Source organism: Terrapene carolina, unplaced genomic scaffold (assembly GCF_002925995.2).
Source record: "Terrapene carolina triunguis isolate 2854851 unplaced genomic scaffold, T_m_triunguis-2.0 Scaffold68, whole genome shotgun sequence".
Taxonomy (NCBI): Eukaryota; Metazoa; Chordata; order Testudines; family Emydidae; genus Terrapene; species Terrapene triunguis.
In genome coordinates, this window is record NW_020664419.1 from 47,885,181 (window position 1) to 47,910,762 (window position 25,582).

Below are 25,582 nucleotides of genomic sequence, written 5' to 3' on the forward strand. Positions count from 1 at the left end.
TAAAACTTTGTCTATTCAGTGGAAGCTAGAAACATGCCAACTGCTGCTCTAGGGAGAAAACAATTTCCTGAAAAAACAGCTCATTGTATCTTTGTAATCAATGTGTTTGCGAGATTTTTGAGGACTACACGAATCCATGTGTCATGCCTGTTTTGACAAGCCTGGGCTCAGAAAGGCATATGTCCTTAACTCCACTCAGAAATCTAGTTAGCAGTTTAGTTTATATCCTCCACCCACAGGCTACTAGGAACATGAGCCTTTCGCAAAAGCATATTCAGCTTCTGACCTATTTTCTTTCCTGAAAATGAAGTAACAGGACATCTTATCACAGTGATACCAGTACAAAGCATAGCTTCCCAGATGTCTTCTGGCACCAGAAGCAGTGGAATGTATGAAGGGGGAAGAATAATATATTTGTTGGAAATATTTCCTAGTCCACATATCAAGGGTAGAATTAGCACCATACTTCCTTCTCATATAAATATAGGGCCTTTGAAGGATGAGGTCCTTCCGTGTGAGCCCTATTATTAGACTGCTGATTTTTAGTTACCCCTAACTCGCATGCCAGATATCTCTTACAAACCAGAATGAGCCAAATTCTTCTGCTAATGAGACCCAGACAATGAGATTGCACTGGTGTAAATCTGAGTAGATTTTGTCCCTGTGTCTTTTGAGAACAAGGAATCAGAAAAGTGACTGTAATCACAGCTTATACTATCAGGACAAGTAGCCACAACTGTCAAAGTATCTGTGTTGTTTGTATTTATTATAGTGCAAATGGATCTCTTTTGCCATTCCTCATCACCCTTCGCTGGGACAAGGGAATTCAGGGAAACTCATTTTCATTTAATATTTTTGTCCACAATGAAAGGATTTACAGATGTTAAGAAGATCTTTTAGGCTTTTGCAAAGAGAGGAGACAGCAAGGTCTGGCTAAACTGACTCCTCTTTTTCTGAATTACCTGTTATCTGTTGTATATTCAGGGTACCTCTTCAGAACCTCTGAAACTCACATGCCTAATTTTGGGGACCCAAATTTGAAAACTTTACCCACTGCTTCTGATTTACTAGACTCACTGGATTGTTATGGTTCCTCCAAATTAGCTTTGTTAGTGCCAAATGGCATGTCAGCTGCATCATGGGATGAAGTCTTTTCCTGTGATCTGATGTTCCTTCAGGGATGAATCCTTTCTTCGGTCCGATGACCAGAGGTGCTGTGAAGGATTTGCATTCACCTTTGGGCACACTCTGACAGCAGTCAAAAGGTTAACAAAGTGGGAAAGGTCTTTAGAGAGCATCCCATCTCAAAAAGAGTGTACATCACACAGAGATATTTTTTGCCTTTGGTGTGATTTTATAGTCTAAAAGCATAAGTAGAGGGCTCATATGATGAAAGTCTTTTGCTTTAAAGTTGGCAAATATTTGGGTGGTGAACCGCATATACACTTTGGAACATCCCTGAGTACTGCTATCACAATTTCCAGTCTGTGATTCAGCTCTCTCTGTATTGACAGAGGCAGTTTGTAACCCAGCCAAGATGAGGTTTTGAGTGAAAACATACAAAGCATTCATATCTAATTTGTGGACAGAATCTGCTGATGTCCATGTTCTTTATTTGCTTTGTAAGCTTTTTTTACCACTGAGAACCTAGGCTCCTATTGGGGTATGGAAAGCTTTATCACCAACTACAAAAAGCTTGGTTCAGGAGAGCTTTGTAGAGAGAAAGAGAGAAATCAAGTGTTTGCATTTTTTTTATTTTCTGGGTAGATCACATTTTTATCTCCACATTGTTTAGAGTTTCAGCACTAAGCCACTTGCCATAATATATAAGGGAAATTTACAGAAGGTTATTAGTGTGGGTCAGTAGATATAACATTACTTAAAATGTTTAATGATATAATTATAAACTTAAATATATTTGAATTAATGTACACGATTAGGAAAAAAATTAAATATATTGAATGGAAGGAGCAATATGATTAGATCATGTGAATTCTGAGCTATGCAATTGAGACCAAACCTGTGTGGTTTGGAACAAGTTTTGCTTATGTGTATTTGCAAAACAGGTGATGCTCAGAGATTCATGGTCTACATGATTCCTCCCAGGATATGTTAAAAGTTAATAAACTTCAGGCTCATCATTGAGGTTTTCTGGATGGGTTTTTTTTTGTTTTTTTGTTTGTTTTTAATGTAGGGAACTGGAAACTCCAAGAGTTTCCTCTATTGTTTCAGGTGGGTGGGGCAGTTGCCCTCTCTCACTTCCATAGAACAATGGTATTCGTCCATTCACCCCCTTGGGCAGCACAGGTCAGGCATGACAGGGAAAGAGGAGTTGATATCTAGAACCAGTCAATGTTAATTTATGCAATAATCTCCATATACTTTGGGGAAACACTACTCTGGAGAGCCCTGTAGAGTGATCACCATGAAACACTCATGGAGGAGCGGCTATGGGAGAAGGGAACAGTATGCCACAAAACTGGCACCAATCTGGATTCACCTGGCATGTGTATTCTCCACCCACACTGGCAGAAGGGACAATCAGGCCTGTAATGTTAGTGAATTGAAAAGTGCTTATAGGCATTAATTTAATAACAATTAAAAGCAATAATGGTGCTAATTAGATTCAGACTATGGGTTGTAGGAAAACAAGAATTAATATACTGGAACAGACCAATAGTCCATCTCGTCTACGTGACTATGGCCAATGCCAGTGCTTCAGAGGAGAAATCAATACTGCACATGGCATGTGAATTTACTACATTGTGAACTGGAGTTTCTTCTTCACACTAGATGCCAGTGAAGTATAGAACTAACTTCATGTGCTATTTTTTTCCATATGTGTGTAATCCTCCTTTATACCCAATTAACTGATTACCTCAGTAGTGTCCTTAAAGAGAGAGTTCCTATGTTTCACGCAAAAAAAAAGTTACTTTTTAATTTTTGTTGCATGTTAATTTCATTCACTGGCTTGTTTGTTCTTTTATCACAGGAGGTTCCCAATAAGACACCTCTCTACTTTTCTTTTGTATACCTGTATTCTATCCCGACTCCTCTTACACATCTTCTTTCCAAATTGCTATAAATTTCTCCTTTGTCATTTTCATCTCCAAGTATGGCTGTTCTCAATTGTTTCAGAGTATTTACAAAACGTTTACATTTTATTTTTTGTTTTCCTGTTTTCAGTCAAGAGACATAAACCTGGACCTTGTAAATGTCCATTACATCCACTGTGGTGTTAACTGCTTAAGCATTTCTAACTTCAGAACCATATGGAATCCCATACAATTTTTGTCGGCATTGAAGGTTTATACCTTTCCCTAATCTTTTGATGAGAAAAAATTCACAAATAACCATTACTTTTAAATGTAATTCTACCAAAATTGGGTTTTACATATTTTTTTTATTTTGAATGTTGCCACTATGCTTCTGACTGTGAAGTTTCATGATTGCAAGGAGCTATTTCAGTGTTTGTTTTCCATAGGAAAATGCAGTTTCTGAACAATCTGGAGTGAGTTAGGAGAGTTAAATGTTAATCATTCCAATGTGGTGTGATATCAATCCAGCTGTTAATCTTTTGTAACATTTTACCTTGCATGAAAGACCTTTAGATATATTTTGAAAGGATGATTAGGGTTTTTATGAAAATATTTTAAAGACTAACACATGTGTAATGCTGTGATTTACTTCAGTAATCCTTTTCTAAATAAGCTACAGGATACATTTACACACTAGCATCTGCAAATAAATGAATTATTTTTAAACATTGTGTACATGTATTATTTAACATAAAATATTGCGCATAATTGTGTATGTTTAGGGAGGTCCATGTTTTACAGTGTTTTGCAGGTGCAACTCCTATTGTTGGATTTTGTACTGGTGTAACAAAGAATAGTATTTTACCCACTGTGTGTGTGTGTGTGTGTGTGTGTGTGTGTGTGTATATATATATATGAAATTATTATAGATGCTGCAGATAACAATGCATATAGTTAAGGTTGACTGATACTTCCCATTATAAAACCCTGTTTTCAGTTGGTCATAATTTTGCCAAATTTAACCATATGGGCTAAATGCCAAGTGTCTACCTCAGGCTGAATATTTTTGGAAAGTTTCAGCAAAAATGGTTTAGTCATTACTGAGAACCAGGTTAAGGGGGAAAGACCTTATTTTGCCCATGTTAAAAAAAAATCTTATAGCTGTTAGGTTGTGAAACTCTGTGACCTCCATGTTTTGGAGCAGGGACTTGAAAATTCGCAGGGGGGTTGTCTCTGTGGCAGGGATGTACCCTTTGCTGTTCATCTGAACAAGTCCCAAATTTGGCAAAGTTATTAGCTTTTGATTATTACCCAAAATTAGTGAACACATTTTATATTCACTTCTCTGTGCTTCAATTTCTCCTCATTAAAATAGGGATAATACTACCACCTCACCTGACAAGTGTATTTTGAAAACAAATTCATACATGTTTGTGAAGTACTCAGATACTATAATGAGGAAAATTAATAATTCTTTCTTTAGAGCAGGATTTGAATAATAATCAGTAAATAAGGCCTGGCCCACACATTGAACAAGCAAGATATAACAAAATATAGAATAGCTTCTCGTTCAGTGAGTACTGGCCATCCTGTTCAGTGAATGAGGCAGAGGTACTGTGAACAAAATAGTATGTGATCATGGAATTAAAAAGTGTATTATAGTATGCACAAACGGGGTAAATTAAGGTTAAACAGGCAGCCTTAAGTATGGCTTTTCCTAACTTTTGAGTGCTTGACTTCGACCTCATTGTTCTTTTAATGTATTTTTAAATGCACAAAATGAGTGTATGGATTCTGTTTATTTTACACCCTCATTAATGGGTCATAGAGTCCTGGAGAATTTTTCAGAATACATTGTGTTTTACTCTTGAAGTCAGTAGGAGTTTTGCCTGAATAAAATACCTTTTTTTGGTCGAAGACACCCATTGAACATAGTAATACATTTAATAATAGTCACTTTGAAAAAGAAATAGATTTCATGAAAGAGCAGTATTCACTACTTAGTTCATAATAATAAGTCAGACCACAATGAAATAATGAAATAAAATTCTTAAGGTAACTAAAAGAGTAGGATTTTGTGCCAGAGTCAGAAATGTTTGTATACCAGGGTCTTGACTCAGGAGCTAACTCAGCACCCTGTCACTCAACTCCCCACCAGGTTATATTAATTGAAAGACAGGCAGTTGGAAGAGAAGCCCAGTTAGCTGCGTGGAGATACAACTGAAGGTCTAATTGGATGGAAGCATCCCCAGTGGGTAGGACTATATAAGCAAAAAGGAAGGAAGAGCTACAGGAGAGGAGGAGCCTGAAGGAAGAGAGAAGGAGGCAGGATTGGCTGCTACTGCTAGTGTACTCTTTCCCAGAAGCAAGTGGGGAAGAAGGCTATGGATTGTAAATATAAAATATAACAAAACACGGTGGTGGTTGAGAAGAGCTGGAGTAGTTGTGGTCTGAGATTAAGGCTGAAAAGGACTCTCAGGGCCTGAGCGTGCTTAAGAAGTTGTTTCTACAGTGCTGTGTTTAGTAGATAACGTTGCATGAAACATTCTGTCGTTCACATAACTTACCTATGCGAACCTTAGTAAAAATCTCACTTCCTACAAAATGTTATTGCGAGCTCTCACTGTAGATTAGTATATTTATACCATTTCCATTCATAACTATTGCCCTTTGAATTAAATTTTGTTTAGAATTACTATGTTTATCCTGTGGAGACAGAAGTCAACCTTCCATGCTAACATCTGGATTTGCTATCTTATAATTATACTGTCCTTACATAAGCTGAGATGTTACGCTATCAGTTAAATGATCTATTAACATACAAATGTAAAATTAAAACTTTTCAGTGAAAAAAGCTAGTCTGTGGTGCATTAATGTGAAACATAAAAATCAGCTCAAAATTTGTGACAAAAACATTCACCCAGAAACCCCCTTTTCAACTTTCATTTTAGGCAGAAAAAAAGTAGAGGCAGTTTGTTCTAGGCTGACTTTGTGTCACACAGACTGAATGCTTGCATGAAGAGATTCAAAGGTGTAAGACTTCCAGAACATTATCTGGAGGTATTTTGGTTCTAGTCTTTTCTCCATAAACCTGCTTGATTCCAGTTTAAAGTAGGTGGGAGTTACACTGAGAAGATGATAGGCTATGCAGCACAGTGCAAAGATAGTGTATGTGTGGTTTTCAGATTGTGGGAGGATGTGTGTGAGCCTGATTGTCATAGCAGATCCCTTACTAGATGGCCAGGGAGAGCTGTTGGCAGGTATTACAAGTGGGTCCGTTTACTCCTCTTATTTGTCTGGATTGTGAGGAAAGCTGCAGGCTACTCCAGAGAGAGCAAAGGTAGTTATACAGGATGAGGGAGGAGGGAATGTACATACATTTCATTTTTCCCCCTGAGGCAGATAACAAGAAAAATGTTTAAAACCAAATGTTACCATTCATTTTGTTTGATCTTACACATGTGATGCAAATAAATAATTGCCCTGTTCAGTAGCTACATATTTGAAGTGCTGAGGGCTTAAAATACCAAGCATTATGTACTTTAATTAAATTCTATAGAATTGTTTCTGAGACCGAAAACAATACATAGATATAAAATGATATAGATAATTAATATAAACTACTGAACATTTTATGCCATTTGCATATTTGTAGTATACTTTACCCATAATCACTATTAGGTATACACATTGTTTACACTGTTTACTCTTCATAGATGTGTGTTGCTTATACACCATATGACTGTTACCTGTATACAGGTTCTATTGTATGTTAGTAGGAAACAATAGTGTGACCAGACATCCCGTTTTTAAAGAGACAGTTCTGTTTTTAAGCCCTCCTGTAGGTGTCCTGACTTTTTCTTAAAAACAGGCAAATTGTCCCATATTTTCTATCTCCCCCACATCAGTACTGGTGGGACCTGCTGCTGGCCAGATCTCTTCTTGCCAGCCACTTGCCCACCAGTGGTGAGTGGGGGGTCCAGTGGCCGACTATGGGGGTTGGTGTGTAAAGCTTGTGGCGGGGTGAAGATGTAGTTCGTGAGGCCGGCCACTCCCCCTGCTGGTCCGTCAGCGCAGCCCCCACTGGGTACTGGCTCCCAGTATGGAGGGTTTCCATGTAAAGGTGATACAGCCTGGAGTTGAAGATCTTTATCCAAATGTGATGCTATTGGGAGGACAGCGTAGCCTCTTGGTCTTGAACAGGCTTGTTCTCTCCTTGTGGCATCCCAGGGAGACAGAAGATAGTGCCATGGAGGCAGCTGATCCATACATATATTTCTGGGGCCTGATCTGGGCCAATATATGGAGCAGATCTTTACTGACATGGATATAGATTGTGGTGTTATCCACTGCTGGGTTTTTTCTATATCTATGCTTAATTCCACAATAATTTAAGTAATATTGGGAAATAACTTAAAAGTGAATCATGCAAAATTCTAGGCTAAAACTATTGTAAACCAGTGTTTTCATGTGGCTGCATACGTGCACGTGGTACATGTGCACAAAGTGCAATACTGGCTAGTGAAAAAGTTTTTAGTTTCAGAACATTTGGATTTTCAGCTCTATTAAAAAGCAACAACTTTTCAAGAAATACTGAGTAGTTCCCACTGCTATAATGTAAATAAATCAAGCATTTCTTTTGAGGGATGTAATCGTCTCCTTTCTGTCCTGAAAGTGAGCACTTGTTAGTCATGAGTGACAATCACTGTATATCAAATGATAGAGGTGTGTGTGTTTGTGTATTAAAAATATATAAGAAAATTATTAATCTAAATGATATAATTTTTGTAACAGATAAAGAACAATGGTGAAATGCTTATTAAAAATGTACAGCTGCAGCATGCTGGAAGATACACGTGCACAGCACAGACAATTGTTGACAACTCCTCAGCTTCAGCTGACCTTGTTGTAAGAGGTAAGATTTTTCAAGCTAAAATAATTAGATATTTTGCTATCTCTCATGTAGGTTAGCAGAGTGGTGGGAGTTGTTTTTTCTTCATTAAATCCACTTTATTTCTCATCAAGAATTGATGGGGATTAAAATTAGGAGGAAATTAATATTTGAACACCTTACAATCTACTCATGATTGTTATTCCGGAAGATATTTAAATGTGTGTGTTCTGTTAGTATATCCAGTGTGCTTCTAATGCATTTCCTGTATAAGAATAAAGATTCATTATCATGTTTTTTTCCTGATATAATATTTTTTAGACAACTTAATTTGGTGTTCACTTTTATATAACGAAACTTCTCAAACTAGAGTGAGGAAATGTCATTCCTGTTTGTCTACTAAATTTTGAAACAGACATTCATAATGTTTCACTGAATTGTATATTGTGCATGTAACTAAACATTACAATAAAAGTCCTGCTGATGTTTAAATTATTGAAACAAGGAAATTTGGAGTGAAGGCTATCACTCCATCATTAACTCATCCCTCTGTCCCTAAGTATTGCCGTTGTCTCAGAACAGTGTGCTTGCTCATATGGTAGGTATCTTAAAACATCTGTTACAATGCATAGGTTCAACAGGGTGAATTAATCTGTTTTTTTCTGGCCTTCACATGCAACTTCTCTGCAGACAGCAACAGCATGCTCTGAAGTGCTGATGCTCTGGAATGTCAAAAGTGACATACCTGATGCATGGGGCAGCACAGGCAGTATGTTTTGACCCACTTACCAAGTATGTTAGACAGCAGTATGGTAGTTAAAGGACAGTTTATGCCTTGATTCTGAATTTCCTTCATTTTTAGAGACTGGTAAGTTTTAACATTGTTGTATCTTTTTAAATTTAATTTCCTGTGGTTAATAACAGCAAATGAAGTTTCTTTTGACAATCTAACAGTAGAGTCAGAGCTGTCCCTTGGTACGGTGAATCAAGGTGACCGCCCAGGCCCCGTGCTTTGAGGGGCTCCACGAGCGGGGTGAGGAGGTGAACGGGGAGGCGAGTGGCGGGGGGGGGCAAGGAGGAGCCCCTCTACCAGAACTTCCCCCTTCCTCAGCACCTCCTTCCCGCTGGCGGGCCCAGCCAATCAATTCCTCCCCCTCTCTCTCAGTGCCTACCGCCTGCTGCGGATCAGATGTTTCGCAGCATCAGGAGGTGCTGGGGAGGAGGGGAGAGGAGCGAGGGTGCAGCCGCTCGGGGGAGGGGGCGGAACTAGGCGGGGCGGGGGTGGGAGGAGGCGGGGTGGGGTCTTGGGGGGAAAGGGGGGGGTGGGGGGGGGGCCTGGGCAGAGCCGGGGGGAGCACCTATGTCCCGGGCCCCACACCTCCCTTAGGGACAGCCCTGAGTAGAGTAGATATCATTTCAACTGGATGAATATACTGACATTACAGAAGACTCCTTTGGAAGGAAAGGAATAGTCCATTTATATGGCTTAATATAATGAAAATAGTAAGCAACACTTTTTTTTAAATAAGAGAATATCCTGTTGGATATATTTCTCCTTCAAACCCAGTATGTGGGGAGTAGAATTATTACCATTCACATAGTGAAATACTATGAAAGACACGACCACCAGTGTTGCATTCGTTGTACAGGTTCTACAGGATTGCGTGGTCCCCTCCCCCATTGACATCAGCGAGACTCTGGGAGTGCTCAACACTTAGCAGATGGTGCTCAACACCGAGCCATGTCTGGCCAATGTGATGAAAGTGGCATTGTCACTACAGTGTCAGTGGAGAAGCATGGCAATAAAACAGTCCACAGATCAGTGATAATACAGAGCCAGGTGAAATGGGATACATGTCTCATAGATGAAGTATTAGAACAAAAGCCACTGTACATGGAATCTCCTCTAAATGTTTTCCCTTTCCCACAAACAATACATCCATTTATCTGGATTAATGTTACATCCCTTCTGACATCACAGTTAGGATAATGGAACTGCTGAGGTGATCAGGAGATATGATGATGTCAATAGGGGTTTTACAGTGTTCTGAAGACCATACCATTGAATCAGGTCTCTGAATGGTTTAACACTGAATCGCACAGGTGACAAAGGCACCCCATAAAAGGTACCAAAGAAGAGGGCCTTGGGGCAGATGCATCTTCTCCCAGCACCACTGATTGAAAGAGTTCCATAAAAACAAATGGAACCAGTGTAGAACAATCCTGTCCAGCTTAGTCTGTGCAGTTGGGCTAGCAGAACATTGTAATCACTCATGTCAAAAGCAGATGATCGATCTAGCAGTATCAATAGGGAGAGTTGTTTGGCATCAGTCGTCACAAACAGGGCCATCTCTGTGCCATGCCACAGTCAGGAACCAGAAACTCTGAACTTATTCAGCTGATGACCTTTTCAGTCACCTTCTCTTGGAAAGGATGGTTCAAGGTATGTCTTTGTTGTCAAGAGATGGACTTTTAACAAAAGTTGAAGACTGGCTATCTAGTGCTGTGCTCGCCCTAAGGGATCCATTGATCCAAATGGGTTAGCGCTTTACTCTTGGCTTTTACAAGTGACAGACAGAGATCATGGACCTGAGCCCTAAGGACCCTGCATATGTTTTAGGATGAGATACCAAATCAAACCAGTATAGCAAAAATATTTGTCCCTTCCAGCTTCACTTCTGCTTTCCAGGTGTAAGAGAGACTGGGTATAACATTAATACATTATTTTGGTGACCACGTTGTATTTCTCACAGCATACAACTGATGACTGTTTCTGATAACCTAGACTGTTCACCGCCCTAAACATTTTGGCCCAATGAAAATGAATCTTTGCCAAATCAAAAGTAGAGCTAAAGTTTGTTCCCCCAAGTTGAGCTATAAACCATGGAGAATGTCAAAAAGGAAAAATAATTATCATAGTTTCCAAATAATGCAGTTTAATGTTGATAGCTAATAGAGAGGCACAAATGAGGTTTTGTTTTTAATTGTATCAGGTCTCTGAATGGTTTAACACTGAATCGCACAGGTGACAAAGGCACCCCATAAAAGGTACCAAAGAAGAGGGCCTTGGGGCAGATGCAGTTTTCAAGGTATCTAGGAAAAAGAACTGTATTCAGTTCTGTGTAGGGTTTGGAAAATTTGCCTGCCATTATACTGGAGATGTTTAATAGTTGTTATTAGGTTATTTTGTTCAGGCTTACTGCTATAGTATTCATTTAAGACCAGATTTACACAGGTATTTAAGCACCTCAAGATACAGATCGGCACCGAGAGAGATTTACAAAAGCACATCATTCTATAAATGAGAAAAATTTTCTTTCAAGGAAATTATTATTTTAGTTATAAGATGTAAACTTTCAAAGCCAACAACATACAGTAATTATAAAATAGAAGATAAATACAATTTTTAAAATAACGTATGTAAGCAGTTTTAGGATGGGAAAAAAGTGCTACAAAACAAAATATTCTTTCCAGATTCTGTTTAAAGGACCCTATATTTATGAAACCATTGCTGACTCAGTTTAAAAAGAAACAATTACTGTACTTAAAATATTTTTAGATTGCTATTTTAAGCTCTGTATTAAAGAAAGCTGTGGAACAGGAAGAATTCTTAGAAAAATGCTGTTGTCTCAACCATTACATAAAAAAAACATTGTAAGGTGTCTATCAAGCAGTGCATATATTAAGTTCAAGTCAATGAGACTTTAGCAATATTTATACGTCTTCTCATGCTTATAAAGTGTAAGAAAAAGACAGACCTCTTAGGCATCTGTCATAGGTGGGTACAGTTCACCCAGAATGGGGCTACACACTGTTTGGGGGCTTTTGATATCAACACATCAAAGATTGTGAGGCACTCGGATGCTCCGGTAATGGAACCACAAAAGTACCATAGATAGATCCCCTGTGTCTATTTGCATTACGGTCCAGTGCTAGAATGAAATCCTGGCCCTGCTGAAGTAAATGGGACTGCAGTGGGGCCAATATGTCACCCCTGATTTGGTGTCAGGTTGCTATGTAGCATGATGTGATTCTATCTCTGTCATCTCTTCCCTTTCTCTCAAAGTCAGTCAGACACAGTTTTTTTCTGCAGCACTTTATGATGAAGTATCTTTTAAGATTCCTGATAATTTAAGGAAATATCTTTTTCACATTTCCTTGTGTCTGAGACACAGGAGTAGAAAGTCTCCCTGTCGCAGTCTCTCCTTTGTCACACTCTTGGCTACACAGTCACTTGTCTGTGGGTTTAGACTTTGCCTTGAGCCTTCCAATTTCCACCTTATGATCCCTGCTTCTGAATTTGGGGAGACTCTGCTAGCATAATATTTCTGTGCTATGATTTGTATCAGTTTAGCTTGTTCCTAGTTTTAATTTGTTCTTCCCAATGACTCATGTATTGTTATTTTATATTCTGGTCTAGCTTCCTAAGTACTTTTCAGATTGGGGTAGTATTGTTTGCTCCACAGGTCAGGGTGGAAAAGTTTTTGAGACCAGGGAGCAATGATCTATAGGAGTGGATTGTGTTTTCATATGAGACAAGTTCTAAATACTCTTGTACTTTGCAGAAGAGTGAGTGAGAACTTCTTTGGCGGAGAGGTCACTAAATATTCTTTGGTGTATGTTGGTTAGCAGAGGGAAATGACCCAGATCTGGTCTGCAGCTGTTGTTCCTGGAGTTCCTATGCACATGGAGTATTTGTAGAACTTCAAAAGTAGAGTTTCTGTTAAGGGTTTTATCCCAGTCAATGTAATCAATTGCTGAAGTTGGACCCCAGATTTCACTTCCATACAGAAATTGGATCATGCTGGTGAACAAATTTAGCTAATTTTCCTGGGGGTGGGATCTTTCGTGCAGTACCTTAATGGCATAGAATACCCACAATTCCTTGGTGGCCAGTCTGAAGCTCTCTGCTGCATTTATTATGTCTAACTTAATGTACGCCGACAGACCCCGGTCGTCGGTGGGCGGGATCAAATCTGGGGCCTCTGGAGCTTAGTGCGTGAGCCTCTACTGCATGAGCTAAAAGCCAATTGCCTGTTAGCTAAGGCTGTAGAGCAGACTCATTTTCTCTCTTTCTCTCTAAGTGGTTTCGGTGCCACTAGATGGGACTGGGGTTTGTTTAGGGTTTTTTTCTGAAATATCTTGATTTTTATTTTTTCCAGGTTTATCTGTAGTCTTGTAGTAGGTTTGTAGAAGATGTCCATTTCTCTGGAGATCTTCTTCCATAGGTGATAGTATGATGAAGTCATCAGCATACAGCGGGCATTTTATTTCTGAGTGATTAGTGGGAGGTTAGATTCAGGTCTGTAATATCATAAGTTATTTCTGCGTCTTTGTTAAAATTGGTCAATAATTGGTTTATTTATGAGATTTCTCTTGTTTTCAAATCAAAATAAATTATAAAGAGGCTATCACTGCATTTGCTAGGAGCCTGGTAGTTTCCAGGTCTGCACAGTAAAGAGAGACTAGTCTCCTTATTCTTCTGAAGATACCATGTGACATGTTCAGTCACATTTGCTGTAATCTGCTGAAAGATTGTTGGAGTAATTCATTGAATCATAGATGAGATTTGACAAGCTGTTAATCATGGAAAGGGAATCAGCAAGTCTCATTTTAGCGGTTGTAATACATTGCCTCTGCTTTTCTTACTTCACTGATTTTTTCTTGTAATTCGATCCTAATGTCCAAGGCAAATGCAAGCAGGATAAAATAAATTGTATGAAATGACCCGCAAGCAAAATTCGCAAACAGGTGCCAAAGCTGATGATCACAGAGCTATCGGGCAAGGAGTTTATTTTTAGCATGGACTTCTGACTTTCATAGTGTCTTTTACAGATCAAGATTCCTACACATACACACACACACACACACACACACACACACACACACACACATACACGTTGCATCACTGTCCTCTGTTTTACTCTAGTCTAGACTGCTAAGAGTCCTAGTCACCTGTGGTTGTTGACCTGTATGTTCCAGGTAGCCATGCAGTTCTCTTCTTGGAGTTGAGTAAGGCATGGCACAACACATGTATCTTATGTTGCTTGAGTTTTATGAACCAATTGGGGGAGTAAAGGAGTGCTTTCATAATAACAGTAAGTACCCTGTAAAATGTAGGCTTGGGAAAAAATGCTGTTCACTTTAGCAGATATTATCATGTCCTCAGTTCACGAGTCTGTTGTTTTGGGATAAGACCATCCAAGTTTTAGGTGGAATTTAGAAAGGATCATGAATAGCTATAACTCTTAGTATCTTTTAGATGCAAATGCAGAAATCAGCTAAATCATTTTATGAAGGTTATAAAGACGTGATTGTAATTGCCCATTCTTCAAGCAGTTCTTAAGGGAATGTGAGAATAGAAATCATATATAGTGGTTAAATAGATTATAATACATTAGTTAGGAAACCCTTTCTTTTTAAAAGTATAATTTAATCTGTAAATTGCCAAATGTGCTTTTCAGGTCCTCCAGGTCCCCCTGGGGGTTTGAGAATAGAAGATATTAAAGATACTTCTGTAACACTTACTTGGAGTCGTGGGACAGACAATCATAGCCCTATTTCAAAGTACACTATCCAGTCAAAGACTTTTCTTTCTGAGGAGTGGAAAGATGCCAAAACAGGTAAGGGTAGTATTAGAACTAATAAAATCAATAGATTAACTTTTGACTCATCTTACATGTGCTTAATTTTATACATTCCTTTCTGGATGACTAACAATGTGCGAAGTTGAGTACATAAGCCTTTCCAGGATCATGGCCTTATTCTTTAGAAAATATTTTATGCCAAAATACATTTCTTCAGAAAATCTGCTTATCTTAAACCCTTCTAAATTCTGGCAGTTATTATGAGCCAATCACATGCAGAGATTCTGCCCAACAAGTAAGTAGTGCAGATTCTCAACCATGAAAATTTCTTTCCCACTCAGCATATTTAATTTTTGAATAATTTATTCTGGGTAATATTACCATATGGTCTATAGAATTAACATTTCATTCCTTTTGTTATGCCTAATTACACTCCTTTAATCAAATGGAACATCTAAAATCTTTTCCTTGAGAATTAGGTCACCACAAATTGATCTTTTGACTGTCAAATATAGTAGAATTTTAATAGTTCAATTATTACTTTTCATCTAAGTTATGCTTTGATACCACAGCGATAGATGCTTTAGAAACATACCCAGCTTTATTGACCCCTAAATCCCATTATCAGTGGGAGTGCAAGCATTGCAGGACCAGGCCTATTCTAGAATGTATAGTAATATTTGTTGTTGTATATTATTTTAACAATAAATATTAGTATATTTGTCTTACCTTGCCATTCCCCTTTTCACCAGTTCACCCACAAACTCATTCAACATTGACTCCCCTCCCAGCTAGGGACCTTTCAAATCCCTCAGCTTCCTCCAAACCAAGGTGCTAACTTCTAATCATATTATATGTTCCATTCCTGGATAGTTGACGGATCTTTCCATCTATGCCTGGCTAGCCCATTGGCACTTACTCAACTTTGTATTTAACTTTCATAACTATGAGTGAAATTCCAGGATTATGAGCTTCAAAAGCATTGTATTGTTACATGAAATGTAGCTGCATTCCAGCTTTCTCAGTGCATTATTCTATAGGAAAAATATCCAGATGTCACAAGGTCCAGTATGCAATTATTAAGGCTACCTTCACCACTCGTCCACTTGCAATTGCAATTTGTGATCTTGTAAAAGTTTATCCCAGATAATCTCATAAATTTCAATTTCTCATTCTCTGGCAGAACTCCTTGTACAAAAAAGAGATCCCGTTTTATAATGTAGTAATGTAGTATTCGTCTAGGTGGCTGATTACAAACCGAGAGGAGGGGTAAACTACAGAAACTGTAACCAGATTACTCTTTCAGCTCACTGCAAAATGCTCCTTTCTAAGCAGTCTCTTGTTTCATTTAGATCCCCCAAACATTGAAGGAAATATGGAGACTGCAAAGGTGATTGATTTAATCCCATGGATGGAGTATGAATTCCGGATTACAGCAATGAATACTTTGGGGACAGGAGAACCTAGTATGCCATCACAAAGAATTAGAACAGAAGGAGCTGGTACGTAGACACAGATTGTCAAGATATCTTAAAATGCTTAAATGTTCTTTTTATTTTTCTACATTTTCATTAATTTTGGTAGAGGCAGAGTGCAAAAAAGCACTTAAGTCCAAATAGAATGGCGTAACTAGTCGTAATTGACTGTAGTGAATAATTATCAGATATCCTAGTGTGCTAACCGCAAAGTAGGCAACAAAATGAGCAGTCTTGACACCAAATGATAAATTTACACTGTCTTTAGTGACTGCTGTTCTTTACTAGCTCACTGCCATGGCTAGCCATGATCCCAAAGTCTGGAGAAGATTTTATGGTCTTTCATTCGTATCAGACTAACAAATTTCTTGCTTAGACCATTTAATGGTATCTGTGTGTTTTAAAGACACACTTCCTACAATGAGTTTATCCAAAGACACATGTCCAGTTACTGAGCTCATCTCATCACGTCCGCTAGAGAGCTGGCTTCAATGCACAAGAGCATTTCCCGCCTGTTCAGGTTGCCTCCACAATCTGGCTCAGCCTTGTATTCCTGTTGGCTCTTTCAGTGCTCTCAGATTGTTCTCTTCCTGTTGTCTCCAGCCTGTTGCTTCTCTTCCCATTTATGGCAGACTTCTTGATGTTGCAGCCTATCTGTTGTCCTTCAGATTGCAACCAGTGATGGACCCTCTGAAACTGGTGTGACTACTTGTTCCAGCAGCACTACTTATAAACCAAACCATCCCTCCTGTCTGAGCTGCCGACCCAAGGTTTTATGCCCCCACTCCTGGGTCAGCCTTATATTAGTTACAGAAGGAAGGGTAGGATTTCAGACTACTGAAATATAGACTTTCAACCCACGGCCAACATGAATCACTGGGCCCCATTGGTCTGATTACCCAGTACTTCTTGGTCCAGTAATAAATTCAGAAATAGAGAATGAGAGGATAAAAGTCACTCCCAGTTGTTACTGGTGGCTAGAGGGAAATTCTTGACAAGGAAGGAGGCCCTATTGCAGTACATTAGCTGTTGTCCAGTAGTAGTGAGAAATTACCCGAACAGAGTTGTGTTATAGCTCTGACACTTGTATCCTCAGTTGTTCTCCAAGAAACACAGACATCATATAGAATGACTTACTCTTTTATTCATGTAGAAAAAATTAAATTAACAAAGAAGAGAAAAACAGCATGAAATTGCATTCATTGGGGTGTTTTCTTCTCCTGCCTTTCAGAGATCCTCTGCAGTATGTTTTAAATTAATTAATTATTGTTTTTGTGCAGGAAGAATATATACATTTTTTTAAATCAGCAAATGTTCATTTGTTTCTTAGCTTGCTGTATTCTAATCATAAGATATGCCAGGATGTGTGTTGTACTGGATAATGCCACTTCCCTGTGATTGAAGGTTTGGTCTTGTGCCTTCTAATGCTGTGTCAAAGGCATGACATTATCCAACACAACACATGCCCCAGTCTGTCTAATTGCTTAATGTTAAGATCTCAGAGCACAGTTAAGCATATCCTGTAGGCTGGGACAGGTACATCATAAAATGAATTCTCCCAAATGAAGAATTAGATGCTGAATATATCATTCAAGATAATATATTCTGTTTTGACTGTCTGAAGGAGATAGCAGCAGTGCTTTTAGAGGTGATATGTCACTGCAAAAAGCTCTATGTCCAACAAGACTTACATATCGCTTTATCCATCTTAACAAATACTAGCTCCACTTTGCAGCCCTGTTCTTTATTATTTTTAGAAGGCTGCTGTCCCATTACTCAAGCTTGAAATATATATTTGGTAAATAGATTAAACGTTTGTCCACTGCAAATTTTGCTAAGAATAATAAAAAGCATAATCACCTTTAGTCTTTTAAAAATTAGATTGTTAGGGAGTAAGGAAGCATTGATTCATCAGGTTAGTGGAGACAGGAAAGAAAAATCCACAGAACTGTAAAACCAAAGTGAAAGGAAATTACTTCCAATAATCTTGGCTATTAGCATCATATGTTTCCTTACTCCACAGCTGCATTTGGACAAGAGCCTAGGGGTCTAAAAAAGAAATGTGCACTTGCTTCTTGGAGTGCTGGCATAACATTAGTATTTTTCTGCTGTTTTGAAGGGAGGGTGGAAACAACCCTCACATGTAGAGGGATTGTGATACTTTACATATATTAATAGCCTTATGCTGGGTTCATGAAACTTCTTTCAGTCTCCTCCCCAATTTAAAGAATGACATGCCCTCTCCTTTTGCATCAGGCCTTTAATATCTTTGGAAGATTTAGTTGGTTGTCTTGCTGCCCATGCAGAATGGAGGACAACTAGGAGCAGCATTTCTGCCTGTGGCAGGTTATGACTGGCACTTTTGGTGAATCTAAACAGACTGTTAATACAGGCATTTATAGAAGTTTTATGGCATCAATCTTGCATGCTTCTTAGAATACAAACCGAAGAGTGTAATGCACTAAAGTGTTAATGGATAGGATCCCCTGTACTGAAGAAAGTGTATTTCTTACCATGAGTTGGCACTTATTAGAGAGAACTGGTGCCATCCCCCATCTGAATTTCCTGCCAAGAATCTCAGGCTAATATGGGAGCAAGACACTATATGTGGCTTTTCAGTTTAATATGTGTTGAATAGGACCCCTAGGGTATTAGGTATTTTCATTGCACAGCTTGGAACCAATGCTAGTATATTTTGATTATCTGATTATAAAGAGCAGCTGCTCAATATGACATAGGATCAAACATTGCTACTAATCTGCTGTGCCATCTGAGTAATGGATAACACATTGCATAAGTTTAACTGTGGTATCTGACAATTGTCAGTGGCACAAACAGCTCTGAACCTTCACTCTTTCTTCCATGTGCACATGGCTTTCATTTTAATGGCTGCTTTTAACTGCATGCTTGTTGTACATGTAATTAAGATAAGTTTAAATTAAAATTTGTTTATTTTGTTCAGTACCACTTAAGTTACATAGTGACTTCTTGGGATTTTCCTATTAGAAGACTAGCTATATATATTTTAGCTACTAGACACTAAAATTCAATAATAAGTCTCTGAAACCAATTAATGTTAGGAAAATGAAGGCTGGGCACTTCTCCATTTACTTGAGTTGTCATGATAAATATATTGCTCCCAGTCATCTCTTGCTTTGCACTTTGGGTGGCCATTTACCCCTGTGCTAAGTGAGCGCAAAGTGGGTGTCAGATGCTACCAGTATGATTTGGGCTGCTTGATCTTTCAAACTTACAGTCATCTCAATGCTAGTTTTTGAATTTCATTTTCTTCCAACGAAATTATCATTTTTAGTCTGATAAGGACTACCAATTGCCTAACTTTTGGAAAGTGTTTTGTAGTCATCATGGCAGAGATGAGTTTCAAGGAACCTTCCTTACCAGGTCCATGGGAGGAAGGAGCCTGCACACCTTAAGAACTACCTAACTTTTACCCCAACTATATTCAGTGGGAATTGAGGGCTGTTAGTGTCACACAAGTGAAAATAAAGGAGTAAATTATAATGGAAACAGTGGGAACTTCCTGTGCAGATTTCTAAATGAAACATAAAAATACAGTGTATACAATCAGAAGTTTAATTTACTTTGAGTACTGGAGCCTTAAATCCCGATCCTCCACCCATTCAGATCAATGGTTGTTTGCCATTAACCTGAATGAGAACAGGTCTAAGGTCCCAGTCCTGTAGAGACTTACCCATGTGCTTAACTCTATGTATAGTGAATAGATCCATTGACGTCAGTGGGCTATTCAAAGAGTGTGTAAAATGAAGCATGTGTTTAAGTCTTTGTTGAATGGAGGCATAAGTCTCTAAAGACCACAGAGTGAGCAGAGATAAGAATAATAAAATGCTTTTCTCCTCAGATCTATGAAGGGCGTGTTCAGTTTCTGAATATCCAATTTAAAAAGTAAAGTGAACATGGATAAAATCAGGAAAGAGTTATTACCAGCCGTGCCTAGTTACCATAAGTGGAGAGAACTGGCACTTTTCCTGTGGCAAAAGCTATACGTTAGTCTTGGCAAGACCACAGACTCTCACAGCTATTACAGGCTATCATTATTGTAATTGTGTGGGCCATATGGGCTCATTGGCACTGCTGGTAAAAAGAAAAAAGTAATTAATGGTTCTTTATTGAATGAGAGCTCTGAAGTCTGAGAAAATGTTGCTTGTCTTTTCTGTTATTCCAGCTCCTAATGTGGCTCCTTCTGATGTTGGAGGAGGGGGTGGAAGTAACCGAGAGCTGACAATAACATGGATGGTGAGTATCAAAATGAAACTGCATTGATTATGTGCTGTGCTGGGTATGCAGCGTCTGATCCTCTTCCCACTGAAGTCAGTGGAAGTTTTGCCATTGACTGCAGAGGGGGCAGGGTTGGGCCCACAGTAAGTAAGTTTGCAGTCTTGTCTTTTGAAATATATAAGAAGGAAGGGAAAATGTGTACTTTTAGATTGTTATTTATTCATCTTTATAAAATATAGCTTTAGGCACCTATCTGATGCTCTGGGCACATATTGCACAGATTAAAACACAGAAGCAGAGTCTACGATACTAGATTAATTTATAGAACTTCAAAAAACAGCATTTGGATTTTACTTAAATTGTACTTTGGATCAAGTATTATTCTAATTTTGAAGCCCACAATCCAAACAGTAAGCAGGTTCACTTAAATGTTTTAACAGCTACACTGCTAGATTTTTTTAGTTTTAATTCTTCTCACATCACACACCTACCTGCAACTGGAGTGGAATGCAGAGTTGGAGAATGACACTGATTGTTAGAAAAGCTTCACAGTAAACAAAGCTTTTTGTAAATTACAGGCACAATAAGTGGTGGCTCCATGATATTCTGTCTTTAGAAAGTCTACTGTAGAAATGTGTAGTATTACTGTTTTCCTTCTGGGGCTGGAGCAATTCTTTGGAAAATTCCACCCACTGGAAAAAAAAAAGCCTTCTGGAAATGCCCAGTCAATGAGAAAGAGAGCCAGAGAGAGAGAGAGAGAAGAGCAAAGGTTGAAAACAGGGAATGAAGAGAAGAAAGGCAAGAAAATGGGAAGAAGGAAAAAATGGAGCAGAAGAGGATAAGAAAGCAGGGGAGAGCAAGATCATATGTAAACTAAAGATGGATGGGATGGAAAGGAGAGCTGAGAAGCTACAGAGGATGAAGTATGGGAAAGAAAAAGAAGTTCCTTCCTTGATACATAGTAAAAGAAAGAGTTGTGGAAGTTTATACTTGCCTCCAGCAATTAGAGGCCACAAATTATACTTTTAAAAAGTAACCAAAGTTATCTTGCTGTCATTGGCCCCCTCTGTTCACTTGCCCAACGTCATATGGAGAGTAGAAAATATATCCTTTGTTTCTTTAGGAATGGTTGATACATCAAATGTAGCTCATACTGTATGTACCTCTACCACTAAGACTGCTTTCTCTTTGATTAATCAGTACATAAAGCCTACTTAGGACTGAAAACATCTACTTTATTGTCCTAGTAAGGATGCTCCTTTAAAAAAATACAGGTTTGTTTCAAAAAGTATGCATATTGCACCTGTGTGTGTGTGTGTGTGTGTGTATGTGGAATGCTGTATTTTAGGGTTACTAAACCTCTTAGGAGGAGTATGTCAAATGTGACAGTTGTAACCAACCACAAATTTGGGAGAAAGGTTTTTTTACTTCAGGTCAAAATATTTTCAACTGTATTTTCAATTATATCTGCAACAGTAGAGATGCATGGGCATGAACTGACTCAGAGACAAGAGCTTTAAGTTTAAAAAAAGGAAACTTCAACATTCTGTAAAAATAGGTTTTCAAGATATCTTTCTCAATGCCAGTAAAAAGTCATTTAGACTCCTATTATTTTCATTTTGTTTTTAATTGTTCTTTGAATAGAGAGAAACAAATAAAAACACATGCGATGCACAGTTGAGCAATGCACATGCAATGCACAGATTAGCTTTAAAATATAGACATACACACTGTTGTCTCAGAGAAAGATTAAGAATGATACACATTGCACTGCATGTAAAGACCTGTATTCATGGCAGTGTTGGCATCAAGGAGACTTGGATAATTGCCAGCTATGACTAAATTTTTAAAAAAATTATAACCAGGAGGATAGTGACTAATGCAAGATCTGAAGTCTAAGATCATTTATTTTTTTCTAATGGCCCCAAATAGATTTATATTCCAATTATTTCACTTAGCTAATGTCAGTTTTTCCAGCAGTTCTGTAATGGGTAGTTCATTTAACCATTCAAACTAAGTGGGCGGAGTTTCTGTTTCTCAGGAATATCCAACTTTCCACTAGCATAACTATCAAGGGATTTTTTTTCTATTAAGGTTAGATTTACTATGCTCACCTGACACAGCACAGATTGACTCAGATAAGGGTATTTGTTCCCAAAAATGTACACACATTTGCATATGCTATTCCAATAATTTCTTAATTAATGGCATGAAAACAGAATACGAGACAGGTTATGGGGCTGCCAACACCTACAGCATTTTCTGATACATAATCTCAGTTTGCATGAGATATTCAGAGATCCAGCCAGAGCTCTTTGAGACCTTGGTTTAAAGGAACTGCAGAGATAGAGGACTAGAAGTGGTCTTCTTTTTGGCCATAGCCTTTCTCCATTTCTCTTCATGGACAGCATGGTTAACTCCCTTTCCCATTCTCCTTTGAGGACTAGAATTGGAGGATACTGCATGGCATTCAGCCATGTATAGTTATTTATTTCAACGTGACATTTATACTGACTATCTAGCCCTTTTCGCTGACTGCAAAAGAGGAACTGGACATACTGAGAAAGAGGGACGATCGATGAGTTATCTTAAGTGCCTATACACAAATGCAAGAAGCCTGGGAAACAAGCAGGGAGAACTGGAAGTCCTGGCACAGTCAGGGAACTACGATGCGATTGGAATAACAGAGACTCGCTGGGATAACTCACATGACTGGAGTACTGTCATGGATGGATATAAACTGATATAAACTGTTCAGGAAGGACAGGCAGGGCAGAAAAGGTGGGGGAGTTGCATTGTATGTAAGAGAGGAGTATGACTGCTCAGAGCTCCGGTTTGAAACTGCAGAAAAACCTGAGAGTCTCTGGATAAAGTTGAGAAGTGTGAGCAACAAGGGTGATATCGTGGTCGGAGTCTGCTATAGACCACCAGACTAGGGGGATGAGGTGGACGAGGCTTTCTTCCGGCAACTAACAGAAGTTGCTAGATCGCAGGCCCTGGTTCTCATGGGAGACTTTAATCACCCTGATATCTGCTGGGAGAGCAATACAGCAGTGCACAGACAATCCAGGAAGTTTTTGGAAAGTGTAGGGGACAATTTCCTGGTGCAAGTGCTGGAGGAACCAACTAGGGGCAGAGCTTTTCTTGACCTGCTGCTCACAAACAGGGAAGAATTAGTAGGGGAAGCAAAAGTGGATGGGAACCTGGGAGGCAGTGACCATGAGATGGTCGAGTTCAGGATCCTGACACAAGGAAGAAAGGAGAGCAGCAGAATACAGACCCTGGACTTCAGAAAAGCAGACTTTGAGTCCCTCAGGGAACAGATGGGCAGGATCCCCTGGGAGAATAACATGAAGGGCAAAGGGGTCCAGGAGAGCTGGCTGTATTTTAAAGAATCCTTATTGAGGTTGCAGGAACAAACCATCCCGATGTGTAGAAAGAATAGTAAATATGGCAGGCGACCAGCTTGGCTAAACAGTGAAATCCTTGCTGATCTTAAACACAAAAAAGAAGCTTACAAGAAGTGGAAGATTGGACAAATGACCAGGGAGGAGTATAAAAATATTGCTCAGGCATGCAGGAGTGAAATCACAAGAAGGCCAAATCACACTTGGAGTTGCAACTAGCAAGAGATGTTAAGAGTAACAAGAAGGGTTTCTTCAGGTATGTTAGCAACAAGAAGAAAGTCAAGGAAAGTGTGGGCCCCTTACTGAATGAGGGAGGCAAACTAGTGACCGAGGATGTGGAAAAAGCTAATGTACTCAATGATTTTTTTGCCTCTGTCTTCACGAACAAGGTCAGCTCCCAGACTGCTGCACTGGGCAGCACAGTATTTGGAGAAGGTGACCAGCCCTCTGTGGAGAAGGAAGTGGTTCGGGACTATTTAGAAAAACTGGAGGAGCACAAGTCCATGGGGCCGGATGCGCTGCATCCAAGGGTGCTAAAGGAGTTGGCGGATGTGATTGCAGAGCCATTGTCCATTATATTTGAAAACTCATGGCGATCGGGGGAGGTCCCTGATGACTGGAAAAAGGCGAATGTAGTGCCCATCTTTAAAAAAGGGAAGAAGGAGGATCCGGGGAACTACAGGCCAGTCAGCCTCACCTCAGTCCCTGGAAAAATCATGGAGCAGGTTCTCAAGGTATCAATTATGAAACACTTAGAGGAGAGGAAAGTGATCAGGAACAGTCAGCATGGATCCACCAAGGGGAAGTCGTGCCTGACTAACCTAATTGCCTTCTATGATAAGATAACTGGCTCTGTGGATGAGGGGAAAGCAGTGGATGTGTTATTCCTTGACTTTAGCAAAGCTTTTGATACGGTCTCCCACAGTATTCTTGCCGCCAAGTTAAAGAAGTATGGGCTGGATGAATGGACTGTAAGATGGATAGAAAGCTGACTAGATCGTCAGGCTCAACGGGTAGTGATCAATGGCTCCATGTCTAGTTGGCAGCCGGTTTCAAGCAGAGTGCCCCAAGGGTCGGTCCTGGGGCCGGTTTTGTTTAATATCTTCATTAATGATCTGGAGGATGGTGTGGACTGCACTCTCAGCAAGTTTGCAGATGACACTAAACTGGGAGGCGTGGTAGATACACTGGAGGGTAGGAATCAGATACAGAGGGACCTAGACAAATTAGAGGATTGGGCCAAAAAAAACCTGATGAGGTTCAACAAGGACAAGTACAGAATCCTGCACTTAGGACAGAAGAATCCTATGCACTGCTACAGACTAGGGACCGAATGGCTAGGTAGCAGTTCTGCAGAAAAGGACCTAGGGGTCACAGTGGATGACAAGCTGGATATGAGTCAACAGTGTGCTCTTGTTGCCAAGAAGGCTAACAGCATTTTGGGCTTTATAAGTAGGGGCATTGCCAGCAGATCGAGGAACGTGATCGTTCCCCTTTATTCGACATTGGAGAGGCCTCATCTGGAGTACTGTCCAGTTTTGGGCCCCACATTACAAGAAGGATGTGGAAAAATTGGAAAGAGTCCAGCGGAGGGCAACAAAAATGATTAGGGATCTGGAGCACATGACTTATGAGGAGAGGCTGAGGGAACTGGGATTGTTTAGTCTCCAGAAGAGAAGAATGAGGGGGGATTTGATAGCTGCTTTCAACTACTTGAAGGGGGGTTCCAAAGAGGATGGAGCTCGGCTGTTCTCAGTGGTGGTAGATGACAGAACAAGGAGCAATGGTCTCAAGTTGCAGTGTGGGAGGTCTAGGTTGGATATTAGGAAACACTATTTCACTAGGTGAAGCACTGGAATGCGTTACCTAGGGAGGTGGTGGAATCTCCTTCCTTAGAGGTTTTTAAGGCCCGGCTTGACAAAGCCCT

At 39.4% G+C, this 25,582-nt stretch overlaps 1 protein-coding gene across 1 annotated transcript in view; it reads left to right on the plus strand.

Annotated features, from left to right (window-relative positions):
- CNTN1 (contactin 1) overlaps window positions 1–25,582 on the plus strand; it is a 296,072-nt gene that overhangs the window by 198,868 nt on the left and 71,622 nt on the right. Inside the window, exons 14-17 of the mRNA XM_024201075.1 lie at window positions 7,833–7,953; window positions 14,394–14,552; window positions 15,869–16,018; window positions 20,196–20,266. Of these exons, the coding sequence (XP_024056843.1) occupies window positions 7,833–7,953; window positions 14,394–14,552; window positions 15,869–16,018; window positions 20,196–20,266 (501 nt within the window). The remainder of the gene's footprint in view (window positions 1–7,832; window positions 7,954–14,393; window positions 14,553–15,868; window positions 16,019–20,195; window positions 20,267–25,582) is intronic.